The 26,576-nt window shown below is 37.2% G+C and overlaps 1 protein-coding gene across 4 annotated transcripts in view; it reads left to right on the forward strand.

Moving 5' to 3' along the window:
• The first annotated feature begins 376 nt into the window (after window positions 1-376).
• Xirp2 (xin actin binding repeat containing 2) overlaps window positions 377-26,576 on the forward strand; it is a 143,132-nt gene continuing 116,932 nt past the window's right edge. The window contains exon 1 of one of the 4 annotated variants that reach the window (XM_076569589.1): window positions 377-425. In XM_076569589.1, coding sequence (XP_076425704.1) covers window positions 387-425 — 39 coding nt within the window. In that variant the 5' untranslated portion in view covers window positions 377-386. Of the gene's footprint in view, window positions 3,253-25,801; window positions 25,873-26,576 lie in introns of those variants that run through there. The other 3 variants (XM_042275401.2, XM_042275400.2, XM_076569591.1) reach the window with 3 other exon arrangements.

Genomic DNA, 26,576 nt, shown 5'->3' on the forward strand with positions numbered 1-26,576 from the left:
CAGTTGAGGCAGGTCAATGTCCCTCCCCCTGCATCAAGGCTGCGCAAGGTCCCACCATAGGTAATGGGCTCCAAAAAGCCAAGTCATGCATCAGGGATAGATCCTGATCCTACTAAAGGGGACCCATTAAGCAGACCAAGATACACTACTGTCTCACTTATGCAGAGGGCCTAGTACAGTCTCATGGCAACTCCACAGCTATTGGTCTACAGTTCATGATTCCCACTAGCTTGGTTTGGTTGTCTCTGTAGGTTTCCCCATTATGATCTTGATACCCCTTACTCAGAATCCGTCTTCCTTCTCTTCCACTGGACTCCTAGAGCTCAGTCTGGTACTTGGCTGTGGATCTCCACATCAGCTTCCATCAGTTACTGGATGAAGGTTCTATGATGACAGTTAGGGTATTCACCAATCTGATTACTGGGGTAAGCCAGTTTAGGCACCCTCTCCACTATTGCTAGTAGTCTAAGCTGGGGTCATCCTTGTGGATTCCTAGGAGCTTCCCTAACCCCATATTTCTCCCTATCCCCAGGATGTCTCCCTCTATCAAGGTATCTCTTTCATTGCCTTCCACTCTGTCCCTGTTCCAATTTGACCATCCTGTTCCCTTATGTTCTCATCCCCCATCTAATACCCTCTATTACACCTTCTTACCCTCAGTTTACTCATGGAGATATCATCTATTTCCCCTTTCCAGGATGATCCATGCATCCCTCTTAGGGTCCTCCTTGTTAGCTAGTTTCTCTGGAGCTGTGGATTGTAGTCTGATTATTCCTTGCTTTACATTTAGTATCCACTTATGAGTGAGTACATACCATGTTTGTATTTCTGAGTCTGGGTTACCTCACTCAGGATGATATCTTCTAGTTCCATCCATTTGCCTGCAAATTTCATGATATCATTTTTTTTTATTGCTGAGTAGTACTCCATTGTGTATATTACATTTTCTTTATCCATTCTTTCTTTGAGGGCCATCCAGGGAAGCAGGTTTTTATCTGACCTTGAAATGCCTCGCCTTTCTAGTAGTCTCTTTCAATACTGTCCCCCTCCACCCACTCCAGCATAATCTCTCATGCTCCCATTCTTACCAGTCCCAAGTCCACTCATGAAATCTTTTCTATTTCTCCTTCCCAAGGAGATCTAGGCATCCCACCTTAAACCCTCCTTGCTACCCAGTCTCTCTAGGTCTGTGGAGTATAGTTATACTTTATTTTATAGCTAGTATCCACTGATGAGTGAGTACATACCATGTTTGTCATTCTCAGTCTGGGTTACCTCACTCAGGATGATTTTTTCCTGGTTCTATCAATTTCTTTAAAATTTCATGATGTCATTGTTTTTAACAGGTGAGTAATACTCCATTGTGTAAATGTGTCATATTTTCTTTTTCCATTCCTCTACTGAAAAAAAATCTAGTTTTTTTCTAGGTTCTGGCTATTACAAATAAAGCTGCTATAAACATAGTTGAGCAATTGTCCTTGTGGTATGATTGAGGATTCTTTGGGTATATACCCAATAGTGGTATAGCTGGATCTTGTGGTAGACTATTTCCCAGTTTTCTTAGAAATTGCCATATTGGTTTACAAAGTAGATGAACAAATTCTCACTCCCACCAGAAATGGAGGAGTGTTCCCTTGCTCCACATCCTCTCCAGCATGAGCTGTCACTCGTGGTTTTGTTCTTAGCCATTCTGACTGGTGTAAGATGGAATCTCAGAGTTGTTTTGATTTGCATTTATTTTTCTGGTGGCTAAGAATGTTGATCATTTCTATAAATGTTTCTTGGCTTTTTGAGATTCTTCTGTTGAAAATTTTCTGTTTAGATCTGTACCCTATTTTTTAATTAGATTATTTGGTTTGTTGATGTCTTGTTTCTTATGTTCTTTCTATACTTTGAAAATCAACCTTAGATATGGGGTTGGTGAAGATCTTTTCCAATTCTGTAGGCTGCTATTTTGTCTTATTGACAGTGCCCTTTGTCCTATAGAAGATTTTTAGTTTCATTAGGTCCCATTTATTACCTGTTGATCTTAGAGTCTGTGCTATTGTCCTGTTCAGGAAGTGGTCTCCTGTGCCAATTTGTTCAAGGCTATTTCCCACTTTCTCTCTTATCAGGTACAATATATCTGGATTTATGTTGAGGCCTTTGATCCACTTGGACTTGAGTTTTGGATAGGGAGATTGGTGTAGATCTATTTACATTATTTTACATGCCAACATCCAGTTATGTTAGCACCATTGGATGAAGATACTTTCTTTTTTTCCATTGTGTAATTTTGGCTTTTTTTCTAAAAAAATTGGATGTCCACAGATGTGTGGATTTATATATGGGTCTTCAATTTGATTCCACTGATCCACCTGTCTGATTTTATACCAATAACATTAGGTTTTTATTACTATAGCTCTGCAGTACAGCTTGAGATCAGGGATGGTAATATACCCCAGGAACTTCTTTTATTGTACAGGATTGCTTTAGCTATCATGGCTTTTTTGTTTTTCCATATGAAGTTGGGTGTTGTTCTTTCAAGGTCTGTAAAGAATTATGTAGGAATTTTGGTTTGGATTGCCTTGAATCTGTAGATTGCTTTTGGAAAGATGGCCACTTTTACTAAGTTAATCTTACCAATCCTTTAGCATGGGAGATCTTTCCATCTTCTGATATCTTCTCCAATTTTTTCTTCAAAGACTTGAAGCTCTTGTCATATAGTTCTTTCACTCCCTTGGTTAGAGTTACACCAAGATATTTTATATTATTTGAGGCTATTGTAAAGGGTGTTGTATCTCTGATTTCTTTCTCAGCCTGTTCATTGTTTGCATATAGGAGGATCACTGACTTTTTATTAGTTAGTTTTGTATTCAGCCACTTCACTAAAGGTGTTTTTCAGCTGTAGGAGTTCCCTGGCAGTGTTTTTGCGCTCACTTATGTATACTACCATATCCTCTGTGAATAATGATACTTTGACTTCTTCCTTTCTGATTTGTATCCCTTAGATCTCCTTTAGTTGTCTTACTGCTCTAGCTAGAACTTTAACCACTATATTGAACAGGTATGAAGAGAATGGACAACCTTGTTGCTGTGGGATGTTCTGTATGTTAAATGTGTTGCTCTGATTGGTTAATAAATAAATCACTGGCCAATAGCCAGTCAGGAAGTATAGGTGGGACAAGGAGAGAGGAGAATTCTGGGAACAGGAAGGCTGAGTCAGAGAGACACTGCCAGCCGCCATCATGAGAAGCAGATGTTAAGATACCGGTAAGTCATGAGCCACATGGCAACTTATAGACTAATAGAAATGGGTTAATTTAATATATAAGAACTAGATAACAAGGAGCCTGCTGTGGCCATATAGTTTGTAAGCAATATAAGTCTCTGTGTGTTTACTCGGTTGGGTCTAATTAGCTGCGGTACTAGTGGGTGAGAAAGATTTGTCCTGACCATGGGCCAGGCAGGACTGGAGAAAACTCCAGCTACACCTTGTTTTTCCTGATTTTAGTGAAATTGCTTTGAGTTTCTGTCCATTTAATTTGATGTTAGCAACCAGCTTGCTGTATATTGATTTTATTATGTTTAGGTATATCCCTTGTATTCCTGATCTCTCCAATACTTTTATCATAAAGCGGTGTTGGATTTTTTTCAAAGGCTTTTCCAGCATCTAATAAGATCATCATTTTTTTTTCTTTCAGTTTGTTTATATGATGGATTACATTAACAGATTTCATATATTTAACCATCACTGCATTTCTGGGATGAAGCCTACTTGAACATGGTGGATCATCTTTTTGATATGTTCGTGGATTCAGTTTGCCAGAATTTTATTGAATATTTTTTAAACAATGTTCATGAGGGAAATTGGTCTGTAATTCTCTTTCTTTGTTGAGTCTTTCTTTGTGTAGCTTGGGTATCGTGATGACTGTGGTCTCATAAAAAGAATTTGGCAATTTTCCTTCTGTTTCTATTTTGTGGAATGATTTGAGGAGTACTGATATTAGCTCTTCTTTGAAAGTCTGGGAGAACTATGTACTGAAATCATTTGGTCCTGGGCCTTTTTTTTTTTTTGGCTGGGAGACTTTTAATGACTGCTTCTATTTTCTTAGGGGCTATAGGTCTATTTAAATGTTTTATCTGGTCTTGATTTTGTGGAGTACATGTTTTTGAAGTATGACCTAATGATTCTCTATATTTCTTCAGAGTCTGTTATGTCCCCCTTTTTGTTTCTGATTTTGTTAATTTTGGTATTCTCTTTCTGCCTTTTAGTTACTTTGGATAAGAGATTAATCTATTTTGTTCACTTTCTCAAAGAACCAACATTTTGTTTTTATTGATTCTTTATATTGTTCTTTTTGTTTCTGTTTTATTGATTTCAGCACCTAGTTTGAGTATTTCCTGCTGTCTACTCCTCTTGGATGGGTTTGCTTCTTTTAGTTCTAGAGATTTGAAGTGTTCTGTTAAGTTGCTAGTATAAAATTTCTTCAAATTCTTTATGAAGGCACTTAATGCTATGAACTTTCCTCTTAGCACTGCTTTCATTGTGTCTCATAAGGTTGAGTATGTTGTACATTCATTTTCATTGAATTCTAGGAAGACTTTAATTTCTTTATTTCTTCCTTGACCCAGTGTTAACTCAGTAAAAAGTTTCATTTCCATGAGTTTGTAGGCTTTCGGTTGTTTCTGTTGTTGAAATCCAGATTTAATCCATAGTGGTCTGATAAGATAGAGGGCATTCTTCCTTTTTCTTTCTTTCTTTTTCTTTTTCTTTTTTTTTTTGTATCTGTTTAGACTTACTTTGTGGCTTAGCATATGGTTGGTTTTAGAGACCTTTCCATGAGGGGCTGAAAGAAGGTATATTCTTTGGTGTTGGAGTGAAATGTTCTGTAGATGTCTCTTAGGTCCATTTGAATTATAGTGTCTGTTATTTCTGTTATTTCTCTATTTAGTTTCTTTCTGGATGACCTGTCCATTGGTGAAAGTGGGATGTTGAAGTCTCCCACTATCATTGTATGGGGTTCCATGAGTGATTTCATCTTTAGTAATGTTTCTTTTTTAAATGTGGGTGCCCTTACATTTGGGGCATAGATGTTCAGAACTGAGACATCATCTTGGTGAATTTTTCCTTTGATCATTAGAAAATGTCCTTCTCCGTATCTTTTGTTTAATTTTGGTTGGAAGTCTATTTTGTTAGATATTATAGTAGCTATACCCACTTGCTTGTTAGGTTCATTTGACTGGAAAATCTTTTCCAACAGTTTATTCCTAGGTAATGTCTGTCTTTGATTTTGAGGTGTTTTTCTTGTATGCAGCAGAAGAATGCATCCTGTTTTTGTATTCATTTTGTTAGCCTGTGTCTTTTTATTGAAAAATTGAATCCATTAATATTGAGAGATATTAATGATCAATGTTTGTAAATTCCTTTATTTTGTTGCTGTTGGTGATAGAGAGTGTGTGTGTGTGTGTGTGTGTGTGTGTGTGTGTGTGTGTGTGTGTGTATGTGTGTGTGTTTCCCTTCTTTGGATTTGCTGGTGTTAGACTAACTATTACCTGTGTTTTCATGTGTGTAATTAACTTCCTGGGGTTGTAGCTTTTCTTCTAGTACCTCTGTAGGGCTAGATTTGTGGATAGATATTATTTAAAATTGACTTTGTTATGAAGTATCATGTCTTCTGACAGTTTTGGTGGGCATGGTAGTCTGGGCTGGCATCATTGGTCTCTTAGAGTCTTCAAGATATCAGTCTAGGCCCTACTAGATTTTAGAGTCTCTGTTGAGAAGTTGAATGTGATTCTAATAGGTTTGTCTTTATATGTTACTTGGCCTTTTTTCCCCTGCCTCTTTTAATATTCATTCTTTGTTCTGTATGTTTAGTGTTTTGATTATTACATGGCATGGGGATTTTCCTTTCTGATCCAATCTATTTAGTGTTCTTGTACCTTCTAAACATGTTCTTATTTAGGCTGGGAAATTTTGCTTCTATAATTCTGTTACATATATTCTTTAGGTTTTTGAGCTGCATTTTTTCTCCTTCTGTTCCTATTATTCTTATGTTTGGCCTTTTCATAGTAACCCAGATTTTCTTGATGTTTTGTTTTAGGAATTTTTTTTAGATTTAACATTTTCTTTGACCCATGAATCTATTTCCTCTATTATATCTTCAATGCCTGAGATTCTCTTTTCCATCTCTTGTAATCTGTTAGTGAAGCTTGCATCTGTAATTCCTTTTCACTTATCCATATTTTCCATTTCCAGGATTCGCCATGTTTGTGTTTTCTTTATTTCTTCTATTTCCATTTTCAGGTCTTGAACAGTTTCCTTCCTCTGTTTATTTGTTTGTTTGTTTGTTTTTCTTGTATTTCTTTGCATTCTTTTAGGGATTTCTAGATTTCATCTAATTTTTTTGTCTCTTTTCCTCAATTTCTTTAAGGGATTTTTTTTTCATTTCCTCTTTAAATACCTCTATCATCTTCATAAAATCATTTTTAATGTCATTTTCTTGTACAGGTTTGGGAGTCTGGATTAGTTCCTAGATCCAGCCTGTCCTCCAGTAAAGTCAAAGTTTTCTTCTGAAATTGTAGACCAGGATATGGAACCCAGGGGATGGGTGCAGTGTGGGGATGTGGGGTGTTTTTTAAGGGGTTTACTGAGCTGTGGAAGGTGTGTTACCTAGAGTTGATAGGACCATCTTGGGCTCTGGTAAAGCTGCCAAGGTTGTTCACTCCAGTATGGAGCCCAGGGGAGGGGATACAGTCTGAGGTTGTTGTGAGGATTTTAAGGAGTGTTAGTGGACAACTGACAATGTCTTACCTGGACCTAGATCCAGCCTGGCCTCTGGTAAAGCATAACTCTTCTTCCAAAGTTGTAGGTCAAGATATGGAGCCCAGCGGAGCATAAATTTATTTCATAAATAGGTTTTTGAATGTAGTATTCTACACACTAAATCCAAATTTGTAGTCATTAAATGAATATTTGACAAGCATATTTGAATTAATATTCTTTTCACCATTAAATGATCAGAACTGCATACTAAGTCAGAAGTCACCTCTATTTGCTAAGCTCCTAAATATGGAGAAGTACACTGTGCTCTTTCTTCATAATTCCCATAAAAATAATAAATGGACACAATTTAATAAGGAGAGAGAGAGAGAGAGAGAGAGAGAGAGAGAGAGAGAGAGAGAGAGAGAGAGAATATGCTTGTCTTTCATTGGTATCTCCAGTTCCTGATACTCTGAAATTTATCTTTTGTTACTTATCTAAGATGAAAAAAGTTAAGAGATCTGTAACTTTTGGGTCAAAGATCAGAAATCACCTAAATTCCAATCCTGTAGCTTGTGACAAAAGTGAAGTTGTCAGGACTGATAGAAATCAACGTGCTCAGGTGCTCAGATGCCTTCAGTGTTCATGTTCACTTGAAGTTGTCAGACCTCTTCAAGGCCTGTGCTAACCTCTTGGAATTCCTGTTTCAGTGATTTTTATTTTAACCAACTGGAGTACCTCAAAAGAGAAAACAGAGTGAATAGAAATACTGCAATCATGCAGTTTAAAAAAAATAAATTGTATATTTTAACCAATTAAGTTGAGTAGATAAATTTGATAATCAATATATTTTAACTTTTTAAGGATTTGAAAATAAAATAGAGATTAAACTCTGAAAACAGTTAAAGGCAACTTATACCTGGCATTAACTGGTATTCAGTAAGGTTTAAATTTATGTGTAAAAATGAACAAGCAATATACCTCATTAGTATGCAAATTTGCTTTAATCTTTAATAAAAGGTGAAAATATATAAACCAAAGACTTGTTTTAAAATGTACCATTGATTTATTATCAGAAAAAAAAAATCGGTGATCTGGGTATCATAAACTATTTCAGTGAAATCAACTACATTTCTGATAAGAGAGACTTTTAAATATTTCCTTTGGAAAAAATAGGGAAGACTAAAATATGTAATCTTATCAAATGAATTGTGAAATTTGATAAACCTACAGAACTTTTTATATGGTGACTAGTCTACATCATTTCACACATAAACCTTTCTGTGTCTCATCCCTACAGCAACAAGTCTGTCAATATGGTCCATTCTTTATCCTTGCAGACCTCAGCCAGGCTTGGTCTCCACTGTGGTCTTGGAGACTCACATTCACTGAGACTCTGGCTGAGGTAATTTTCCGATTATCCTGTCACTGCCACTGTCTCATCTACAGCTGAGTCAGCATCATCTCTCTCCTGAACTGACTGCCTTGGGCCTCTTTACTGAGGTTCTGGCATCCAATTTGGTCTCGTTCTAATCAATTTTCAATGTTATGGCCAGGAAGGATTTTTAATGCTGAGCTTCAAGTGCCAAAGCCCAGCATAGCAACATTAATTCACTTGCATATCTTTTAGGATAAACTTCAAGACTCATATTTTGTCCCAGAAAATTCCAGAGTCTTCTGATGACTAATCTCATCTCCTCTTTATATGAATCATCCCTGATCTCTGGCCTCTGTGCATTTTTGCTGTTCTTAAATTCTTAATTTGTATTATTTGTTCTTTCATATTTCAGGCACATTACTTGTCTCTATGAAAACATTTTAAATCCATTTTTCTGAGCTAAGTCATCTTGTCTTTTCTTACAGGTTAGTTTTTATTTGTTTATTTATTTAGTAAGTTATTTGCAGAATTAGAATTCATTCACCCCCTAGAATAGATCTCCTTGCCATAGGTTTCTGAGTTTTCCCCATGGTTTTACTATGTTGTCCATCTTCCCTACTGTACTTTAACCTGCAACAGGTAAGCTAATTAGTCATTTTCCCTTGTACATAGAATATTAATAATCCTCAGTATTTGGTAAATAAATGGATAAATTAATAACCTGATAAAAATGGAATTGTAGCCCTTGAACTATAATGCATGTCAACTCAGTATGTCAACATGTATCACTTAAAAAGAAGTTGTCATATTCCCAGAAAGCAATCTTCTACCTTAGCAAACTCTTAACTCTGTTCTGGGAGTCTTACCCAAGAGAACAATGTCCTGTGGATAGCAAATTCAACTACCTCATGGTTTCTTGTTAGAGTTCTTTCATCTCTCACTGAGATATCTGTCCGTTTGAAAATTTGAATAATCACAGGTGATCCATTAATTATTATTTCATATAAAAATCTCTATGCCACACTGAAGCAATGAATTTAGCTCATAAGTGAGTCATGTTAGTGTATTTCCTAGACACAATTACCACACTTGAGTAGGTGAAAGTGGATTTTGCTTACATCCAGTTGTCTTAACGGTTACAAAAATGTGTATACATGAAGTTTGGGATTTAATTAAGTCAACAATTTCTACTACTTAGCTACAGCTACATTCTTGAGACAGAGTCTCATTATATGTCCCAAGGTCACCCAGAACATTTTAAGTAAGCTTTTATATGTGTTTGTAAAGTGTCTGCTACTGATGTGTTTATGTCATATAATATAAAAGAGTCCGCAAACAATAGCTCACACATCCAATCAAGACCATGGGGAGTTTTATTTTTAGAGGAAGTTTTATTTGGACCACATCTCAGCTATGCCAGCTTATTAATGTAGCATCTGAAGATGCTTTCACTGAAGATGTTAGTAGTTAAGAAAAAGGCTCTATGGCCTGAAAAGCACAAGATCTCTCTTAACTTGACCTTCCTAAAAGAGAATTTTACTGGTTCCTACAATGCAAACCACAAAATCACAATGAAAGCTAGTGCAGTTTGGACATGTTGCTTTTGTACTGGCTAAGAAGTTCACACCATCTTCCTCACTGAGGCCAGACTCCATCCTAGTGGGTAGAGCAAGTACTCCCTCAATGCTATTGCAAAGCATATTGAATTTTTATCACATGTTCCTCCAGTTCCAGAGGTCCCCATGCCCTCTTCTGGTCTTCTTAGGCAACTGTACTCTCTCATACACACACATATCCATGTACTAACACACACATACCTACACATGAACGTAAAAAGTAATTTTTAAAAATATTGTTTTCTTAATTCACTGTAATGCCTTTGGAGGCTCATTTGGCTTATGGACAACAATGTTAAGTCAAATAACTCTTATCCACCTCACCTCATTTGCTTCTGACACATGATGGGAAACAGAATTTAAGAATAATTTCTTGGAAATTAGTCATCTGGTGAATTTCATACCCTGACATACTCTTGACATTCTATCACAGCCAAACCTAAACACTACATTAAAAAAAAAAAAGCAGGCATGATGCTGGAGTTTACAAACATGTACAGTTAAGGAAATATTTTTTATCGACTAGTTATGTTTATAATATATTATTATTATTATTAAAATGTTTATTTCTTTTGAAATTTTTAAGTCACTGATGTTGTCAAGCAAGCCGCACAACAATCCTGAAGGTTTTACTTGATTAATAAATTACATAACCATGCTTAGAGGCTGATAAGGCCCATGTCCTAGTTTCCCCTTTACAGGCTCCTTATACAGAGCACACACACTCTCCCATCCAGTACCCCCAAAGTCTCCCACATAGAAGCAGTGCATCAAACTATGTAGCACTTCGTCTAAGAGTAATGCTACCTGTACCATTAAGATTCCAGCACACTCTTGGCAATTACAGGCTGTAATCACTCACCTGGGACTGAGCATACTTTGTCTTGAATCATCATTGGTATTTCTACATTAAAAGCAAGTAAGTGTCTTGCCTGAAGTGATTGCTCAGAAAATGAGGACTGACATGAAAACAAAGCACTTTGTCCTGCGGGGTCTATGTATGCATGTTACTCTGATCTGGACTCTACTGCCCTCTCCTTCCATCCTGAGCAATTCCCAAATCACTGGACAAAGTCCTATTTTAGCATAGCTCTACATTGATTGCCAGAGGAGTAGAAAACTTGAGGCAGAGCTTTATTTTCTAGAGCGAAACTTGAAAAGGAAAGTTTTGTCTTTTCTTTCTCAACTTTACTTTGGCTTTTTGCACGTAACCTTAAAATTGCTTAAGTAGTAAGAAACATAAAACCTCTTGAACACTTTGAAGTTTTAATTTTGCAAAATCCAGATTCATCATCATGTATAAGAGGAAGAAGAAAAGGCCTGTACAAAATGGAAAGCGTGTACAAAAATGGAAAGATTGCCATATTTGCTATGCTAATCCTACCAATACATGACTATAGGAGATCTTTCCATCTTCTGTTATCTTCTCCAATTTCTTTCTTCAAACACTTGAAGTTCTTTACATACAGGTCTTTCATTTGTGTGGTTAGAGTTACCCCAAGGCATTTTATATTATCTGTGGCTATTGTAAAGGGTGTTGTTTCCTTGATTTCTTTTCTCAGCCCATTTATCATTTGTATATAGGAGGATTGTGTTGCTGGCTCCTAATGGCTCCCTGAGGGGGGCGGGGTGAGAAGGTATGGTGTCAATGGCATAGACAGGTAAAAGGCAAACAGCAGACTCCTTTATTCAGCAAAGGGGAGAGCCTTATATACCCTCCTCCCAGCACCCAGGCTACCTCCAGACCTGGTGACATTGCATGCTCTCCCTTCATTGGTTAGGCACAATTAGGACCTTTGACAGCCTCTTTAGCTAGGCCCTCAGGCAGACTCCAGGTTGGCTCATCTCTCTGCCTTGCAGTCCTTTCCTATCGGGAAGGTTTTTTTGTTAGTTAATCTTGTATCCAGCTACATCACTGAAGGTGTTTATAAGATAGAGCAGCTCCCTGGCAGAATTGGGGGGGGGGTCACTTATTCTACTATCCCATAAAATAATTGAAAAAACATTTAATTAATTTTTTAAAAAGCCAGAGTGGATGGAGGACACCAAGAAAACAAGGCCTTCTAAGCCAACATGAGCAAATATCGTATAAACTCACAGAGACTGAATCAGCATATACAGGGCCAGTACTGGTCTGTTCCAGGTCCTATGCATACATATTATGGCTTTCAGTTCAGTGTCTTCATGGGATTCCTGAGTGTGCGAATGTGTGGCTCTCTAATTCTTGTGCTTTCTCTTATGCTCTTTTCCTTCTGTTTGTTTGTTTGTTTTATCCAACTTCAATGTAATAGATTTTATTTATCTTATATTTTATTTTATTTTTAAAAATTCAAATTCTTCTTACTCATCTCCTACCTGTCTTCTAATTCTAAAGCTATAGCTAAAAAATGTGTTGTTTATGTTATACACTGAGAGATTATTCGGTTCTGGAAAGAAAAAGTCTACTGTGATGATATAAATAATTTATAATATACATTGTTAAATAGAATTAAGATATAAGTTGATATATAAAAGTATAATGTCATGTAAATTGATTGAATGGTACACATAAATTCATAAGTGAATTGAATCAATGTAAAGAAAATAAGAAACTGTTTGTGAATTGTGTTTTTGAAGGAAGACCTGTCAATCATAAATCCATAAGTGAATTGAGTCAATGTAAAGAAAATGAGAAATTGTTTGTGAATTCTGTTTTTGAGGGAAGACCTGTCAATCATATTTTTAATAATACTTGAAAACTTCATGTTATGGTTAAAGCCATTTCAACAAAACATTCAAAATGTTTCAAGATTTTTCTAAAGAAAATTGTTATGAGCTACAGGTACTCATTAATTCATTTGAGAATAACTTACTAAAGTTCTATAATGTGTCAACAATTACATTTGAGTTTTGTGAGAAAGAAAGTGGAGGGCAGTGGGTTTCCGGGGACAAGAAAGAAAGAGGGTGCTTTGGACACTTCTGAAAAGGAAGTAGAAGGGAGTAAGCATCTGATTGAGATGATTCCCACTCCCCAGTGTATATGAGTGACCTTCATTGGAGAGTTTAATTAGCTGGGCAGGCAAATAAGTAGCTGATTCATAAAATATCTGTCTGAACATCAGTGATGATTATCTGGAACACCAATTCATAGACCAACTACAGATTATAGAGCCAGGTTTGTCCCACTACAGACATGGTCAAGCTCTGAAAAATGTAGCTTTAGTCATGTAGTATCTGAGTCATCCAAGCTAAGGCAGCTCATTGCATTAAAAAATCGTTTGAGATTATTGTTTTAAAATTTTATCCTTTCTCTTCAGCCATCAAAATGCACCTTTATAGAGAGGCATTCCAGGCACTTTCTGTCAAGATATAACTGCAAAAATATGCAGATGGTCATTAATATAAGCAACAACATAAACATGAACTTGTAGGTAATCAATCTTAAGAATATTAAAGACTGTATTTGAAAACATTTTATGTGAAAACTGAACTTCCTAAGCTGCTAACATAGTTCTACAGAGTCCTGCTACAAACGTGGCACAGAAAGTGTTTACTATGTATTGTTTTCAAGTAAAATAAAATGTCAATGTACATTCTCCTTCAGTCTTTATAAAAGAACTATCATCAGAAGAATCAAAGAGCTGGTGTGATACTTAAGTTGACAAAATGCTTGCCTGGCAAGCAGGAGGGCCTGAGTTCAATTCCCAGGACACACATCAGAAATGCAGGATATATATAGTGGTATTGCTCACAATTCCAGAGCTAAGGAGTCAGAAAACATGTCCCTAAGGCCTGTTGGTCAATCCACTTGATGGACTCCAGGCCAATAAGATACTTTGTCTCAAAACACGTAAATAGACAAATGACATGAATGGCACCTGAAGAACAATGGCTAGGGTTGTTCTCTTGCCTGGGCATGTGCATGCACAAATGTGCATGAATACTCACCTATACAGGTACAACTTCACATAAACTTACCTACATACACACACATGAAATGTGTTGAATGAGCTTTGCAGACATCAGTTCATTGCTTACTGCACACATCACTATACACGGTCATAACAGACCATGTCACATTTGCTCTGATTCCCTTTTCCCTGTGTGATATAGCAAGTCCATTGCTAGCACTTTTTTTAGTCCTGTCACTACTTGGTATCAAATGAATAGTTTTTTCTTTTGAAACTCAGTCTTATCCTTTATCTACTGAGTCACTTTGTCAAAATATATTTTCCTATATCTTTCCACTGAGATAGAACATTAATTCTGTAAAACAAAGAAAAGTGACTTTTGGAATTTGGCCGCTACTTTCTACAAGATTAGCATTATTATATTATATTATTCTTTATAAGTAACACAATGCTCCTGTCTATTTCAACAAGTTTTGGAAATTTTGCCTTTTTCCAAACTAAGCATCATTAGACATGAATTTTAAAGAAGAAATAATTCATCACAGATAGAATTTGTCTTTTGTGGTTTTGTTTAGGCTTGGTTTCATTTTTCTCTGTTGTTGGTTTTCAAATTGAGCTGACTAAATTCTCACAGAGCCATCATTCTTTCTTGTTCAACCAACTTTTCCTCTAATTCTAAGGATTTAGAGAGTTACTACTGCTTCTAGGAAATGTGCCTTGCTCACGCTCTGTGAACAAACAGCCAGTGCTGTGGCACTGCTAGAGGCTATGTGGAACCTATAATTGACCAGATGTCACTGCAGACAAGAAAAGCAGATTACACTTGCATTTCCATCCTTTGGAAACTTTTAAGTCCTGATACCTAAAGGAAATACAGAAATCTGATTGTCAGAAAACACACAAGCAAAATGGAGTCAAACACATGCTGGCATCCCCTCAAGCAGATTTGTAAATATATATATATATATATATATATATATATATATATATATATATATATATATATATATGCTTTCTCTTTATAGTAAAAAGGGAAATTGCAAAGTCACACTATCTTTAGTGTTAAATGAGATACTCTTGTCACTAGACTCCTTTAAGTCACTACATCATTATCAGGGCATGGATTTGTTTCTCTGTCCTAACCTGTACTTCCTCTGTTGTAAAAAAGAGTGGCACCTCTCCACTGAGATCTCTGTACTCAACTACACTTTCTGCTGAGTAGACTCAGGGTCCTTTGCTGCAGTAGTTGAACTACTCTTCAAGAAGATGTTTTGAAATGCAAACAATGGCAAAATCTTGTAGACATCACCATGAAATTCAACAGAGACTAGCATTTGTAGATCCTTTGCAAAGGGTGGCACTCAAATTTTCATGACTTTACTGTCTCCTAGGACCACTGCATGGGCCTAAGAGTGTTTCTTCTAGCTCCTGGGACTTGTGTTTCTAAAATAAAAGCTTGTGACTGTTCATCTCTGTCAGTTTTCAATATCTGATGATGTTTCTGTGTTTTGACTGGTGATCAAATATGTTTACTGACCAACCAGATCATGCTTGATGCCCCCAAGTTGTTGCAAAAGCTATAAAACAATTACAATTCAAAGCACACTATTCCAGAATTAAGAAGACTGGGCACTTCTTAATATGGCACATGCTATAGTTCAGTGGATTATTTATAGGACAATTCTGTTACTGCTTCTCCCCCCTTCTTGCTGCAATTGCTGCACATTTGCAGTGCCGATCTAATTGGCCTGGAAGAGTACCCTTTTCCCTTTCACGTCATAAAGATGTTAGACAGCTAATCCATTTAGAGGCTCCCCTTCTGCGCTGCTATATTTAAAGGAGCTTGTTGTGTTATTCACGGAGATTCATACAATGTCTTTCTAAGAGGAGAGAAATTACGGAGTGCTGCTGGAACTTGGGCTTTTCTCTGCGCCTTTGAAAGCCTTTCCCTCAGTCACAGTGGAGCTGGTTTCCATCAACGTTTTTGACCATCTACTGACTAACAGTGCAGAGCAGGGACTGTCTCAGAAAAAGCTTCAGAAAAGATGAGGTCTTTTTGCCCTTCTTTAGTGCCACCCCATGAAGTTCCTCTCTCTGGGACTGTATCTCACTTTCTATGACCCCCACATTATTATTTTTAGCAGCAAGTACAATCCTCAAGGAAAGGTGGGTTAGGGTAAGCTCCCGTGCCATCTGTTTCTCCATGCTAGTCAATGTTATGTTCCGTGGGGTCAGATGATGATGGCATTAGAGGTGAATGCCTTCATGAGACTTTTATAAATAATTCTAGCTCTGAATGGTAGCACAATGGTAACACCACTGAGGACTTGAAGGCATTTCATGATCATTGCTTGAGATAATGATTCTAGTTATCACTATAGTGGGCCTGAATTATCACCACTCAATTTATGATAAAGAAATAGAGTTCCCTGGGATGTATGACATATTCCAGTTCCTGTGGCTGTGGCTTTTGAGACATGAAAGAAGATAAAAGTGCATCTCGTTTTTGATAATTATAAAACTGTCTTCTATAAAACATGGACAGCCAGGAGCTTTATAAGACCGAGTTTCTCAAGTTCTTAACAAAGTCTCCGCATGGAATAATTAGCTCATGAATATAGATATTCATATCTTAAGAGTTTCATATTTTGTCTGAATATTCAGTTTAGTGTCAAGAAGAGAGTTCCCAGCCAGAAATCAAACACTCTGCCCAAGGAATCTGGGAAATCTTCTCTGAACTAGGAAACAGTTTCCTTCTAGGCATTTCACTGATGGCCTTTGTAATTGTGTGCTGAAATATGCACCACGTGGCTTCACTCGATACATACTCTGCTAATGCCATATTGATTATTCTTGATTTAATATCACGATTTAACAGATGAAGACATACCAGCCAGTAGAGATGAAATAACTGTTATGTTCACTATACTGTAGGAGGCGAGGGTGGGATTTCACATCACACAGGACTGGCTTCTAGCTATTTGCCACTTTGCTACCCCCACAGAACACACATTTGTGTATTCATTTCTCAGGAAATTCATGATTCAGTATGCCTAAGTGTTGTTTCACTATGCCTAAGTGTTGTTTCACTATGCCCACAAATATACACACTCCTCACTTTTTTGCTTATTTTTCTAATACTCTGAATACAGAAATCTGTTTTTTAACTTTTTGGAAAACTCTTGGGAATATCACTTGGTTATCTCATTTTCAAAAGCTTAAGCAAGGTGTAATAAAAAGAAAGAATATAAGGAAAGAGAAAGAAAATACTTTGCATGCTAGAATGCAAATGGCCCATCAGCTTTCAAATGTGTTAGAGCAGATTAGCTTTAAAAGGTTTAACCATTAGGGATTTTTCCCTTCCAGTAATATGGTCAAATGAAACTAGTAAAATATTTTAATAGAAGTTTTCTTTTCATTAGAATTCTTTTAAGACTGAATATAGGCTCTAACCACTAAAGCTAATCATAAAATACTTCAGGGTCCTTTGTAAGGAAACGAGAGTTGAGTAGGGCAAGTTGCAGAATTTCCTTCTTGCTGGAGAATTAAAAAGGCAAGATTTCCCTCCTCCAAAAAAATACAATTTAAAGGATTGTAATACATAAAGAACAGCAACTGCAATTAAATATATGTAAATGTAATAAACACAAGAAGGGCAATAAAAATACTTGTAATTTGAAAAAAAGGGCAAGATTTCTACTTGATATAAAAAATTAACTCTCTAAGTGTGATGCCATCATGGAAATAAGCATTCAGAGCAGTGAAAGTCCATCCACATCTATCTCTATGCAGGTGATAAGTAAAGACCCATAAAGACAGGCTTATCCAATTAAAGCTCAAATAATACTGTGGACTTTTGCATATGGGGACCTCAATGAACTTAGAAACACATTTCCTTCAGTTTTATAGCCTTCTTTTAAAAACAGTAAAATAGTCATGCATATGTCCCACTCCTAAATGAGATCAGTTAAATCCACAGAAATTAGTCAGCATGACTCTAGACCCTTAATCAGCTTTTCCCTTTTTGGAAGAATATTAGATAATGATGAATTCACATATCCAGGATCTGTTACTCTTAAATAATGTGACATATGAATTTGAATATTGGAAACTATCTGAAATGAGCTCTGAACACAACAGTATTGTAATCATATCTTTTCTTTGCCAGATATCTTCCATCTTTAAAGTGGATTATAGTAAACTATTAACCACTTAAGGCATAGAAGAAGATTTGGCTTCTATAGTGTGAATGTATTTTGGGGTGTTTTTTAGAGAGACAGAGATGAAGCTCCTTATTCTGCTGAGAACTAACAGGCATGGGAAAAGTTGATGACCAACTATTAGTTAATAGTGGGATTGTTGCCATTCAGGTGGAGTCATGTGGTAGTGTTGACCTGGATATCTCAAAATCAGATATTGATAATCCTTTTGTGATAATTGAGGTCCCTGTGGCTGAGCTCTCCCAACCATCAGCTGTGTTTGTGAGGTAAGGGTCTTCTTTTGAATAAAACATGCCTATCAAACACTTTGTCAGTATAATGAGTACCAACAGGTATATCTCACTAGCCAAAGTATAGAATTTCAAAGTTCTGTCTTTATGAACGTTTATCCAAGTATTCCTTCTCCATTGCTAGCTCTTTACAGAACTTTAAGGAGGAAAGGCAGAGACCAGGGGATGCCGCAGAGGTCCAGAGGATATGAGCGTGTTTCAAGAATACTAACAGATTTTAACACACATCTCAGGTTCAGCAATAATATATTAGACACATGAAATATTAAAAATGTCTTTATACCATCAGGAAGCTGATGTCAAGGTATAAAAAGGGTCTTAATTAGTAAATTTCAAATTAGATGAAAGAAGTGAAATGTTATATAAAATAAAACACATGTAGAGAGAGGAGGGAGGGGTGAAGGAGGGAGGGAAGAGAGAGTAGATTGTAGATTGTAGATTGGTGCTTTTTGTGTCTTTCTATATTTTGGAGTTTAGCCTTTAAGTTATGAGGCAAAGCATTTTCATGTGATCCTGTGCATTCATCCATTCTGGTTTGTCAGTGCTCAGATTGTCCTCTTATTCCTTATAGCCAAAAATCTGTTCTGATTTAATAAAATTGACTGTGATGTTACACATTTCTGTTGGAAACATATTTTAAAATTTCACAATTTCAATAATGTATCCCACATCAACACAGATAATGTTATGTAGGTATGATGGGGTCAGAGAGATAGAGGCTTGGCTCCTTCACACAGGCCTGATGACCTCAATTCAACTTGTGGATCTCACAAAGTAGTAGTAGAGAACTGACTCCCAAGTGTTGATCTGCAAACACTACTGGTCATGTACACAGCAGTGCTCATGCATAAATATGCGTTCATGTACACACAAACACACATACACAAGTAAATACAATAAATAAATACAAAATAGCTGTGAAAACTTACCCCAGTAGTTTGTCTCTGAATACAGAACTGACATAAGATATACACAATTTATTTACTGTGGGATGTTCTGTATGTCCTGTGGGAGCCCGTTCTTGGGTTCCTAGTGGCTTTACCCAGCAGGTCCGCATAGAGGATGATTAGGACCACAAGCAGGTGTCTGAGATGGTCTTCACTTGGCTGTGCTGGGGTATGGTCTGTATGTCAAGTTGCTCTGATTGGTCAATGAATAAACCTGATTGGCCGTGGCTAGGCAGGAAGTATAGGCGGGACTAACAGAGAGGAGAAATAAAAGAACAGGAAGGCAGGAGACAGCCTGCAGCAGCCGCCAGGACAAGGAAGATGTAAAGTTCCAGTAAGGGACAAGCCACATGGCAGGGTATAAATTTGTAGAAATTGATTAATTTAAGCTATAAGAACAGTTACTAAGAAGCCTGCCACAGCCATACAGTTTGAAGCAATATAAGTCTCTGTGTTTACTTGGTTGGGTCTGAGTGGCTGTGGGACTGGTGGGAGACAAAGATTTGTCCTGACTGTGGGCAAGGCAGGAAAACTCTAGCTACATTTATGTCTTCCATCCAGTGTAGAGTAAATATAGTGAAATAAATATATATATACAAAAGATGAATACACAATTGTGATGGTGGCTGCATGTATTTCATAGAGTTAGTACAAAACAGTAGTGTTTATTAAGGAGTGCTCTGTCTGGATATTAAGACACACTAACTAAAAAGGCGGAATGATTTCAAGGTTACTAGACTTTCCTCCAATCGATATTTTTTAATAGGCAGTTATAGTCACAGTCCTTCAAGTGTAAGTGTAATATAGTAGTTTGTTGGGGCTGCCAAAAAAAAAAAAATACAATAGACTGGAGTAGATTCAACAACAGGAATTTGTTTTCTCACAGTTCTGAAGTCAGAAAATCAAGATTAGGGATTTTCAGGGATGTTGTTTGTTTGTTCTTGTTCCCTGTGCAGACAGTGAGGGCAGAGTCTTTCCATACCTCTCTCCTTGGCTTACAGATGGCTGTTTTTATCTGCCTCCTCACATGGCCTTTGGGTGGGCATGTCCTTGATGTCTCTGTGTAAGTTGCTTTTTCCTATAATGATGCTTGAATCTTGTTCTAAGGAAACCAGCCAGCCTAGTCACTCTAATAACCTCATTATAACTGAATCACTGGTCTAAAGACTGTATTTCTATTATGAGCATGTGTGAAGTTCTGGGGCATGGGAACACAATTTAGTCAAACTCAGTCATGGTGCAGTGAATGATCTGGGATGCACATCATAGAGCAGGAGGCTGGGGAACCCAGGGAAAAACATACATAAGACTAATGTGGGCAACATTGACTTTATGACAATAAGATTGAGGATAATCATTTGGTACAGTACACAAAATTAGCGTATGTTCTTCTTCACTAAGTTGGAAGCTTCAGGGGTGGGAGAGAAGGCCAGTAATTAAGAGTGCTTACTGCTCTATCAGGGGACCAGCATTCAGATCCCAGCTACCACACCAGGCAACTCAGACTCCCTATATTCCAATGGATCTGACACCCTCTTCTGACCTCTATGAACAGAGAGACAGACAAATATGCATACACACAGAAAGAAAAGAAAAAATGTAATGAAAATGGAAGCTGTTATTTTTCCTAATAATATTTAATCCTTTCAGAAAGAGCAGGAATAGTAAATTAACCAAGTGTCTTATAATACTTCAGAAAACTCATGTCCTTTTAGCTTATAATTAACTTTGGAGCTCTTAATGTTTATCATATGTACCTTGAATGTTTAAGAAAATTTCAGTGCTGAGCTCTGCCTAGAGGAATATTTGGACACCATTGGCAGTAAAATTTGGGTTAACCATGAATATGGGTTTTATTTTTCCATGACCTTTCAATGGTGTTAGGTTCTTTTATTTCTACACGAGGTGTCTTCATTATATTTTTTTACATATCTAGATTCTATTTTCTTCTAAAGGTTTCCTTGAGAATAAAATTCGCAAAATATTTAAGCACGTGTAACGGCAATTAGTGAGTGCTCAGCAGTTAGGAAACACAGTGTTAGATTTGATGTAGGCAATACAGATAGATATAGTATTCACTCCATAAGATGACTATACAGGAGGAAACAAGATGTGTAAAAACGACCATGAGTACAAAACAGAATGACAGAAGATATTAAGGAGGTTGCAAGTTCTAGAACTCAGACGTGGTTATGAACGTTTATGACTGAGCAGTCTAGGGAAAGCTTTCATAAATAAATGACAATGTGAAAGGATACACAGTGGCAAGTGAAGGCATAATGAAGAACCTTCTTCAGAAACACCTGTGTGAATACAGGTGGAGAGGCAGAGAACTCACACATGACCCAAAGGGCAAACGTTATCCTTCTGAGCACAAGAAGCAGAATGGCCCAATATGGATAGGTTGGGTTCAATGGAGGCATGTTCTAGACATAAAGTTTCTAAAAAGTTCTATGGCTTCATTCAGCTTTGTCAATCTGTCTACTAAGTCAAACTTCTAAATGCATTATTAATGCACAGAGAAATGAGCCATGAGCCAGATAGGTTTTGTGTCCTTAAAATGGTGTGTGTTGTAGACTACAAAATGTGACAATCACTATGATTTCTCTACCTGGTAATTACATTTGTCTATTTTTCTTGATTCTGACTTTGGATGCCATGTGGATATAAGATGTCATCAGATTGACAATTCAGCTTGGTCTTTGTTAAGTGCTGCAGTGGGTGAGGCAGAAAGCCATGAGAAAAACAAAAGAAATGAGACAAGTAGATGTTAAGGAATCAATTTACCTGCCATTCCATCTCATTCTATTGTAAGCTGTATTATTTCAGTTTCAAAAATAATGAATAAGTCACGCTCCTTACATGGTGTACTCACTAAAAATACCAGTTTAGAACCACACTACAGCAGGTTGAATGCTTGCTTGCCTTGTAGCCTTGAACAAATTATTTAAATTACTTAAGCTCTCTGACCTTTTTCATTGTAAACTAGGGACAGCCTCATTATTAGCATTGTTAAAGGTATTACATAAAAAGTGCGCACACAGAGCAGAACATGGGGCACACAGTACTATTCCAGAGAAAGCAGCCTTTAGGACTTCTTCATAGCACTATGTGCACAGGTTTCCACTCCACACACAACTTTCTTAGGTCTGAATAGGAAAGGTGATGATCACAGAACCTTAGCAACAGGAGAAACAGAAAGAAAGTAATGTTTTTCATCATCACTTACCAAGCCAGATGAACCTGGGGACCAATGTCATTTCTTTTTCATGCCTCTGTGAGCTGACTTCACTAAGCTACAGGTGCTTATGCCTTTCATGATATTTCAGTCTAACGTGAGCTGAGGTTATGTGAAGACTCTATAGGATTGAACTGCCAACACTGTAGGCAGTTAGTGACTGTGTTTCTGAGATGTCAGGTGGGTATGCAAACTGAAGTGTCTGCAAATGATCAGTCTATGTGACGTGAGCTGTGCAGAGTCTGATGCAGCTTCTCAGAGAGGTTGCAAACCACAAGTATCCAAAGAGATCTTGACAGAAATAGGAAGGTTTCTTCATTCACATGCATATAGAAGTAGCTGTGTTCCTGTTCTTTCTCTCTGTGTCTCTTTCTCTGTCTCTGTCTCTCTAAATTAGTGGGTCTCAACTTTCCTAAAGCTCTGACACTTTAAAGCAGTTCCTTTTGCTGTTGTCACCAACAATAAAATTATTTTCATTGCTACTTCATAACTGTAATTTTGCTACTGTTTTGAATTGTAATGTAAATACCTGTGTTTTCCAATGATCTATGTGATTCCTATGAAAGGGTTATTGGACTCCCAGGGAGTCACGACCCACAGGCTGAAAACCACTGCAAATGACTCAACAGGCAGAAAATCAAACTTTATAGTCTGTTGGAGGGTTGGTCTAGATTGATAATGCTATATCTGTCTTGCTGCTCTTATCCTTGGGAAGAGCCATCCCTAAACCTATAAACCATTTAATTAATTTATTATTGAATGGATGAGATTGTCATTGAACATGCTCATCAATTGTCATTGAACACTAGTCTTCAAACCCAAATTTATTCCAAGACACATGCAAACTAGCTTTTTGTGAAAACCAAACCTTGTCTTGCCTCATACAGCTCATAATGAGCAATAAAGGAATGTCTCAACATTAATCTCCCAACCTTCTACTCCTGTTCCTGTGTTTACCTGCAACCCCATTTTCTATGCCTGTGTCCTTGACCGTCCTTCTGTGACCCTACTTCATTGACCATAGAATGGAGAAATGAGCACTATGGAGAATGAGTCCTATTTAGGGTTTCTATTGCTGTGATAAAACACCATGACTTAAAGCAACTTGGGGAGGGAAGGGTTTGTTTCATCTTACAGTTGCGTAACATAGTCCGTCACTGAGAGAAGTTAGGGCAGGGATTCAAGGCAGGAACCTGGAGTCAAGAACTGAATTAGAAGCCATAGCAGGGTGCAGCTTACTGGCCTTTTCCTTCTGGCTTCCTCAGCCTGCCTTCTTATACTATCAAAGAACACCAGCCCAAAAATGGTACTGCCCACATCAATCATCAATCAATAAAATACCATACTTTACGGACTTGCCTACAAGCCAGTCTCATGGAGGCATTTTCTTAATTAAGATTCCTTCTTCCGAAATGACTCTAGTTTGTGTAAAGTTGACATAAAAATTATCAAGTTCAGTATTAAATAAATTGCATGGGTTATACTTGTGTGAAATGTTTGAACCTAAGCTTCATATATAATGAGCATTGGATACTTTCTAGTTGTTATGAGTGATACCATTCAAATTCCTCTGTCTTTCAATGTCATTTCTTCTGCATGAACAAACTGACACTTCTCGATGGTGCAACCCAGGGGATTTTTTTTTTAATATTTATTTTTTTAATCTTCCTCAGCTCCTTGCCGCATTTGGAATAGCTTCCTTGGTGCTCATGACTTTGCACCTCTCCCTGTCTGCCTCCGGCAGTCACATGCAGTCACACAAGCTTCAAGCTACTTGAAGGCACACATCTAGTGAAAAAGGTCATGCATCAAAATGAAGTTCAGAGGCATAGCATGATGGCTGTTGAGCAGACGGCAGTAACATGATCTGCCCTGACAAAAATTCTTAGAGTGAGATGACAGATGGGGATGAAGTCTTAAGGAGAAACAAACTCCAGGTTATGGAAAGACATCATGTGGCTACATGGTGTCCAAGCTTTTGGCCGTTGGTCCTTATCTCTTTTTACCAAATAACCTTCCCTGGTCCCCTAAATGTCTGTAAGATTCTTATCTCCATTTACTTGACATCTGCAGTTTTTAACCTGCGGTTTGTACCCCTCTGGGGGGTCAAACATTTTTTTCACAGGGGTCACCATAGACCATCAGAAACATGGGTGTTTACATTATGATTCATAACAGTAACAAAATTACAGTTATGAAGTAGCAAAGAAAATAATTTTATGGGTGGGGGTCACCACAACATAAGGAACTGGATTAAAACTGCAGCATAAGAAGATTAGGAACCACTGTTCTGCATACTCTGATTGGGTGATTTAATAGACTCTCACTGTTGTAGCTGCTAACTTTCTACTAAGTCCTAACATTTTCCCTTCAGCACCAACTTCTCTGAGTTGCAACTGTCTAGTAACCTCCTAGACATCTTTAGAGGATCTTAGGGAAAACTCAAATTCAGTGATTTCACAGGTCAGTTCACCGTCTCTACCTCAGAAATGGAACCCAGGTGTCATTTTTAAAGTCACCTAGCTCTACTTGCATAGTGAAGTTCAGTTTCATTATAAAGAAATGTACATTGGGAATGCCAGCGAAATACATGTTTGTGAGGTCCCCGGTGCCTTCCAGTCATGGGAGCATGGAGTATTGTCACAAAATTGAGAGCACTGCAAGTTCTCAATCCATGCTCTTCCATCTTCATCAACGTAATACTTTCAGATGTTCAGAAGACAACTCAAGATTGGCCTCTACCTCTTGGAGTCAGTGAACAGTTTGGAGAAATGACTCATCACAGTTTTCCATGTTTTGTAGACCATCTAATTAGAACATCTAGAAGTTAGACTGGATTTACAGCCATATACCTAACTCCATTGTAGCAGCTAGTGTTGTGATGCCTAATTTATTGGTGTGTTATCTCTTCTTTGCACAATCCCAGTAAGTGTTTTTTTTTTCCTATCTCTCAACTGCAGATTTTAATAAAGCTATTTCATAAGATTCTGCTATCGTATCCATTATTATGTATTTTTGACACAGCCGGCAGGTATGTCCATATAAAGTAGAAACCTCACTTGGCAGCCCTGTGTAATTTGCTTTCACACATTCTTATTACCTGTTGGATTGAATTCAGGTGTTTCTCATGATTCAGCTTTATTACCTCCTGTAGAGAGCTTACTCTGAACTTCTGAGTACCTCCCTCTGTGTGTTTTGAATGCCTTCGTTTCCTTATTGATGATTCTTTGGTGCTAAACCCTTGTTCCACGTCTTCTGCCGCTACACTAAGATCTATATGGGAAGCCAGCCTGCAACTCAGCCATCTTTGTCTCTGTGATGCTTAGAAAGTTTTATTAGCTCTACTAATTATGCAGCATGTTTGGAATAAATGAAAGATTAGAGTAGCATTATGTGGTTGAAGAGGTTACACTAAGCTAGGAAGGGCTACTCTAAATAAACTGAAAAAAAAAATACCTGAAACCTTCCTTCCTAGAACAAATAAAGACTTGAAGAGGAATGTATGCCAATAATTCAATGGCAGGAATGAACAATGGATTTGCTGAAGCCAGGTGAGACAGTAAAAGCAGAAGCCAAATGAGAAGCTTCTTCTCTTGTCTCTTATATTTGGGTAATTTTCCTTTGTTTCTATTTTCCTTTTCATGCCGGTATAAAAATTCTTTATGTTTATTTCAATTTTTATTTCTCTAAGGGCAGAGCTCAATGAGTCTGGGAGTACACAAGCCTGCCTCTGTATTTTAAATTCAGATAGATCCATATTTTTTTTAACAGCCCATGTTTATTTTTATTTTCTTTTGTACTCATAGATACATACTCATGGGGAAAAATATAAATCAGCAATGAAATCTGTTTTCCTTGGGGAGGTCTGTAGAATATTGTAACCATTCACATTGATCCTATAGCTCCTAGACCTTTGGCAAAATAGGTGTTTGGCATTTTCTGTTGTTGCATTAAAAATATTTAATATTTTAAGATTATAGCAAATTAAAGATATGAATTACATAAACAATAAAGAAATCATCCTATCAGCTTTTAAGTTCTGCTGTTTTCCTTTTCTTTTGGGGGTTGGGGGTAACTGGTTTTGAGACAGTCTCAGACCAGCAGCTTTGATCCTCCAGTTTCTACTTCCTCTGTGATGTAAATACAGGCTTCCACCAAAGGAGGCTTCACAGTATCTGTGAGAACAACCAATGAACAAAGAGACCATGAATTTGAAAGAGACCAAGTGGTGTGTGTGGAAGGGTTTTTCAGGGAG

Source organism: Peromyscus maniculatus, chromosome 4 (genome assembly GCF_049852395.1).
Source record: "Peromyscus maniculatus bairdii isolate BWxNUB_F1_BW_parent chromosome 4, HU_Pman_BW_mat_3.1, whole genome shotgun sequence".
Classification (NCBI taxonomy): domain Eukaryota; kingdom Metazoa; phylum Chordata; class Mammalia; order Rodentia; family Cricetidae; genus Peromyscus; species Peromyscus maniculatus.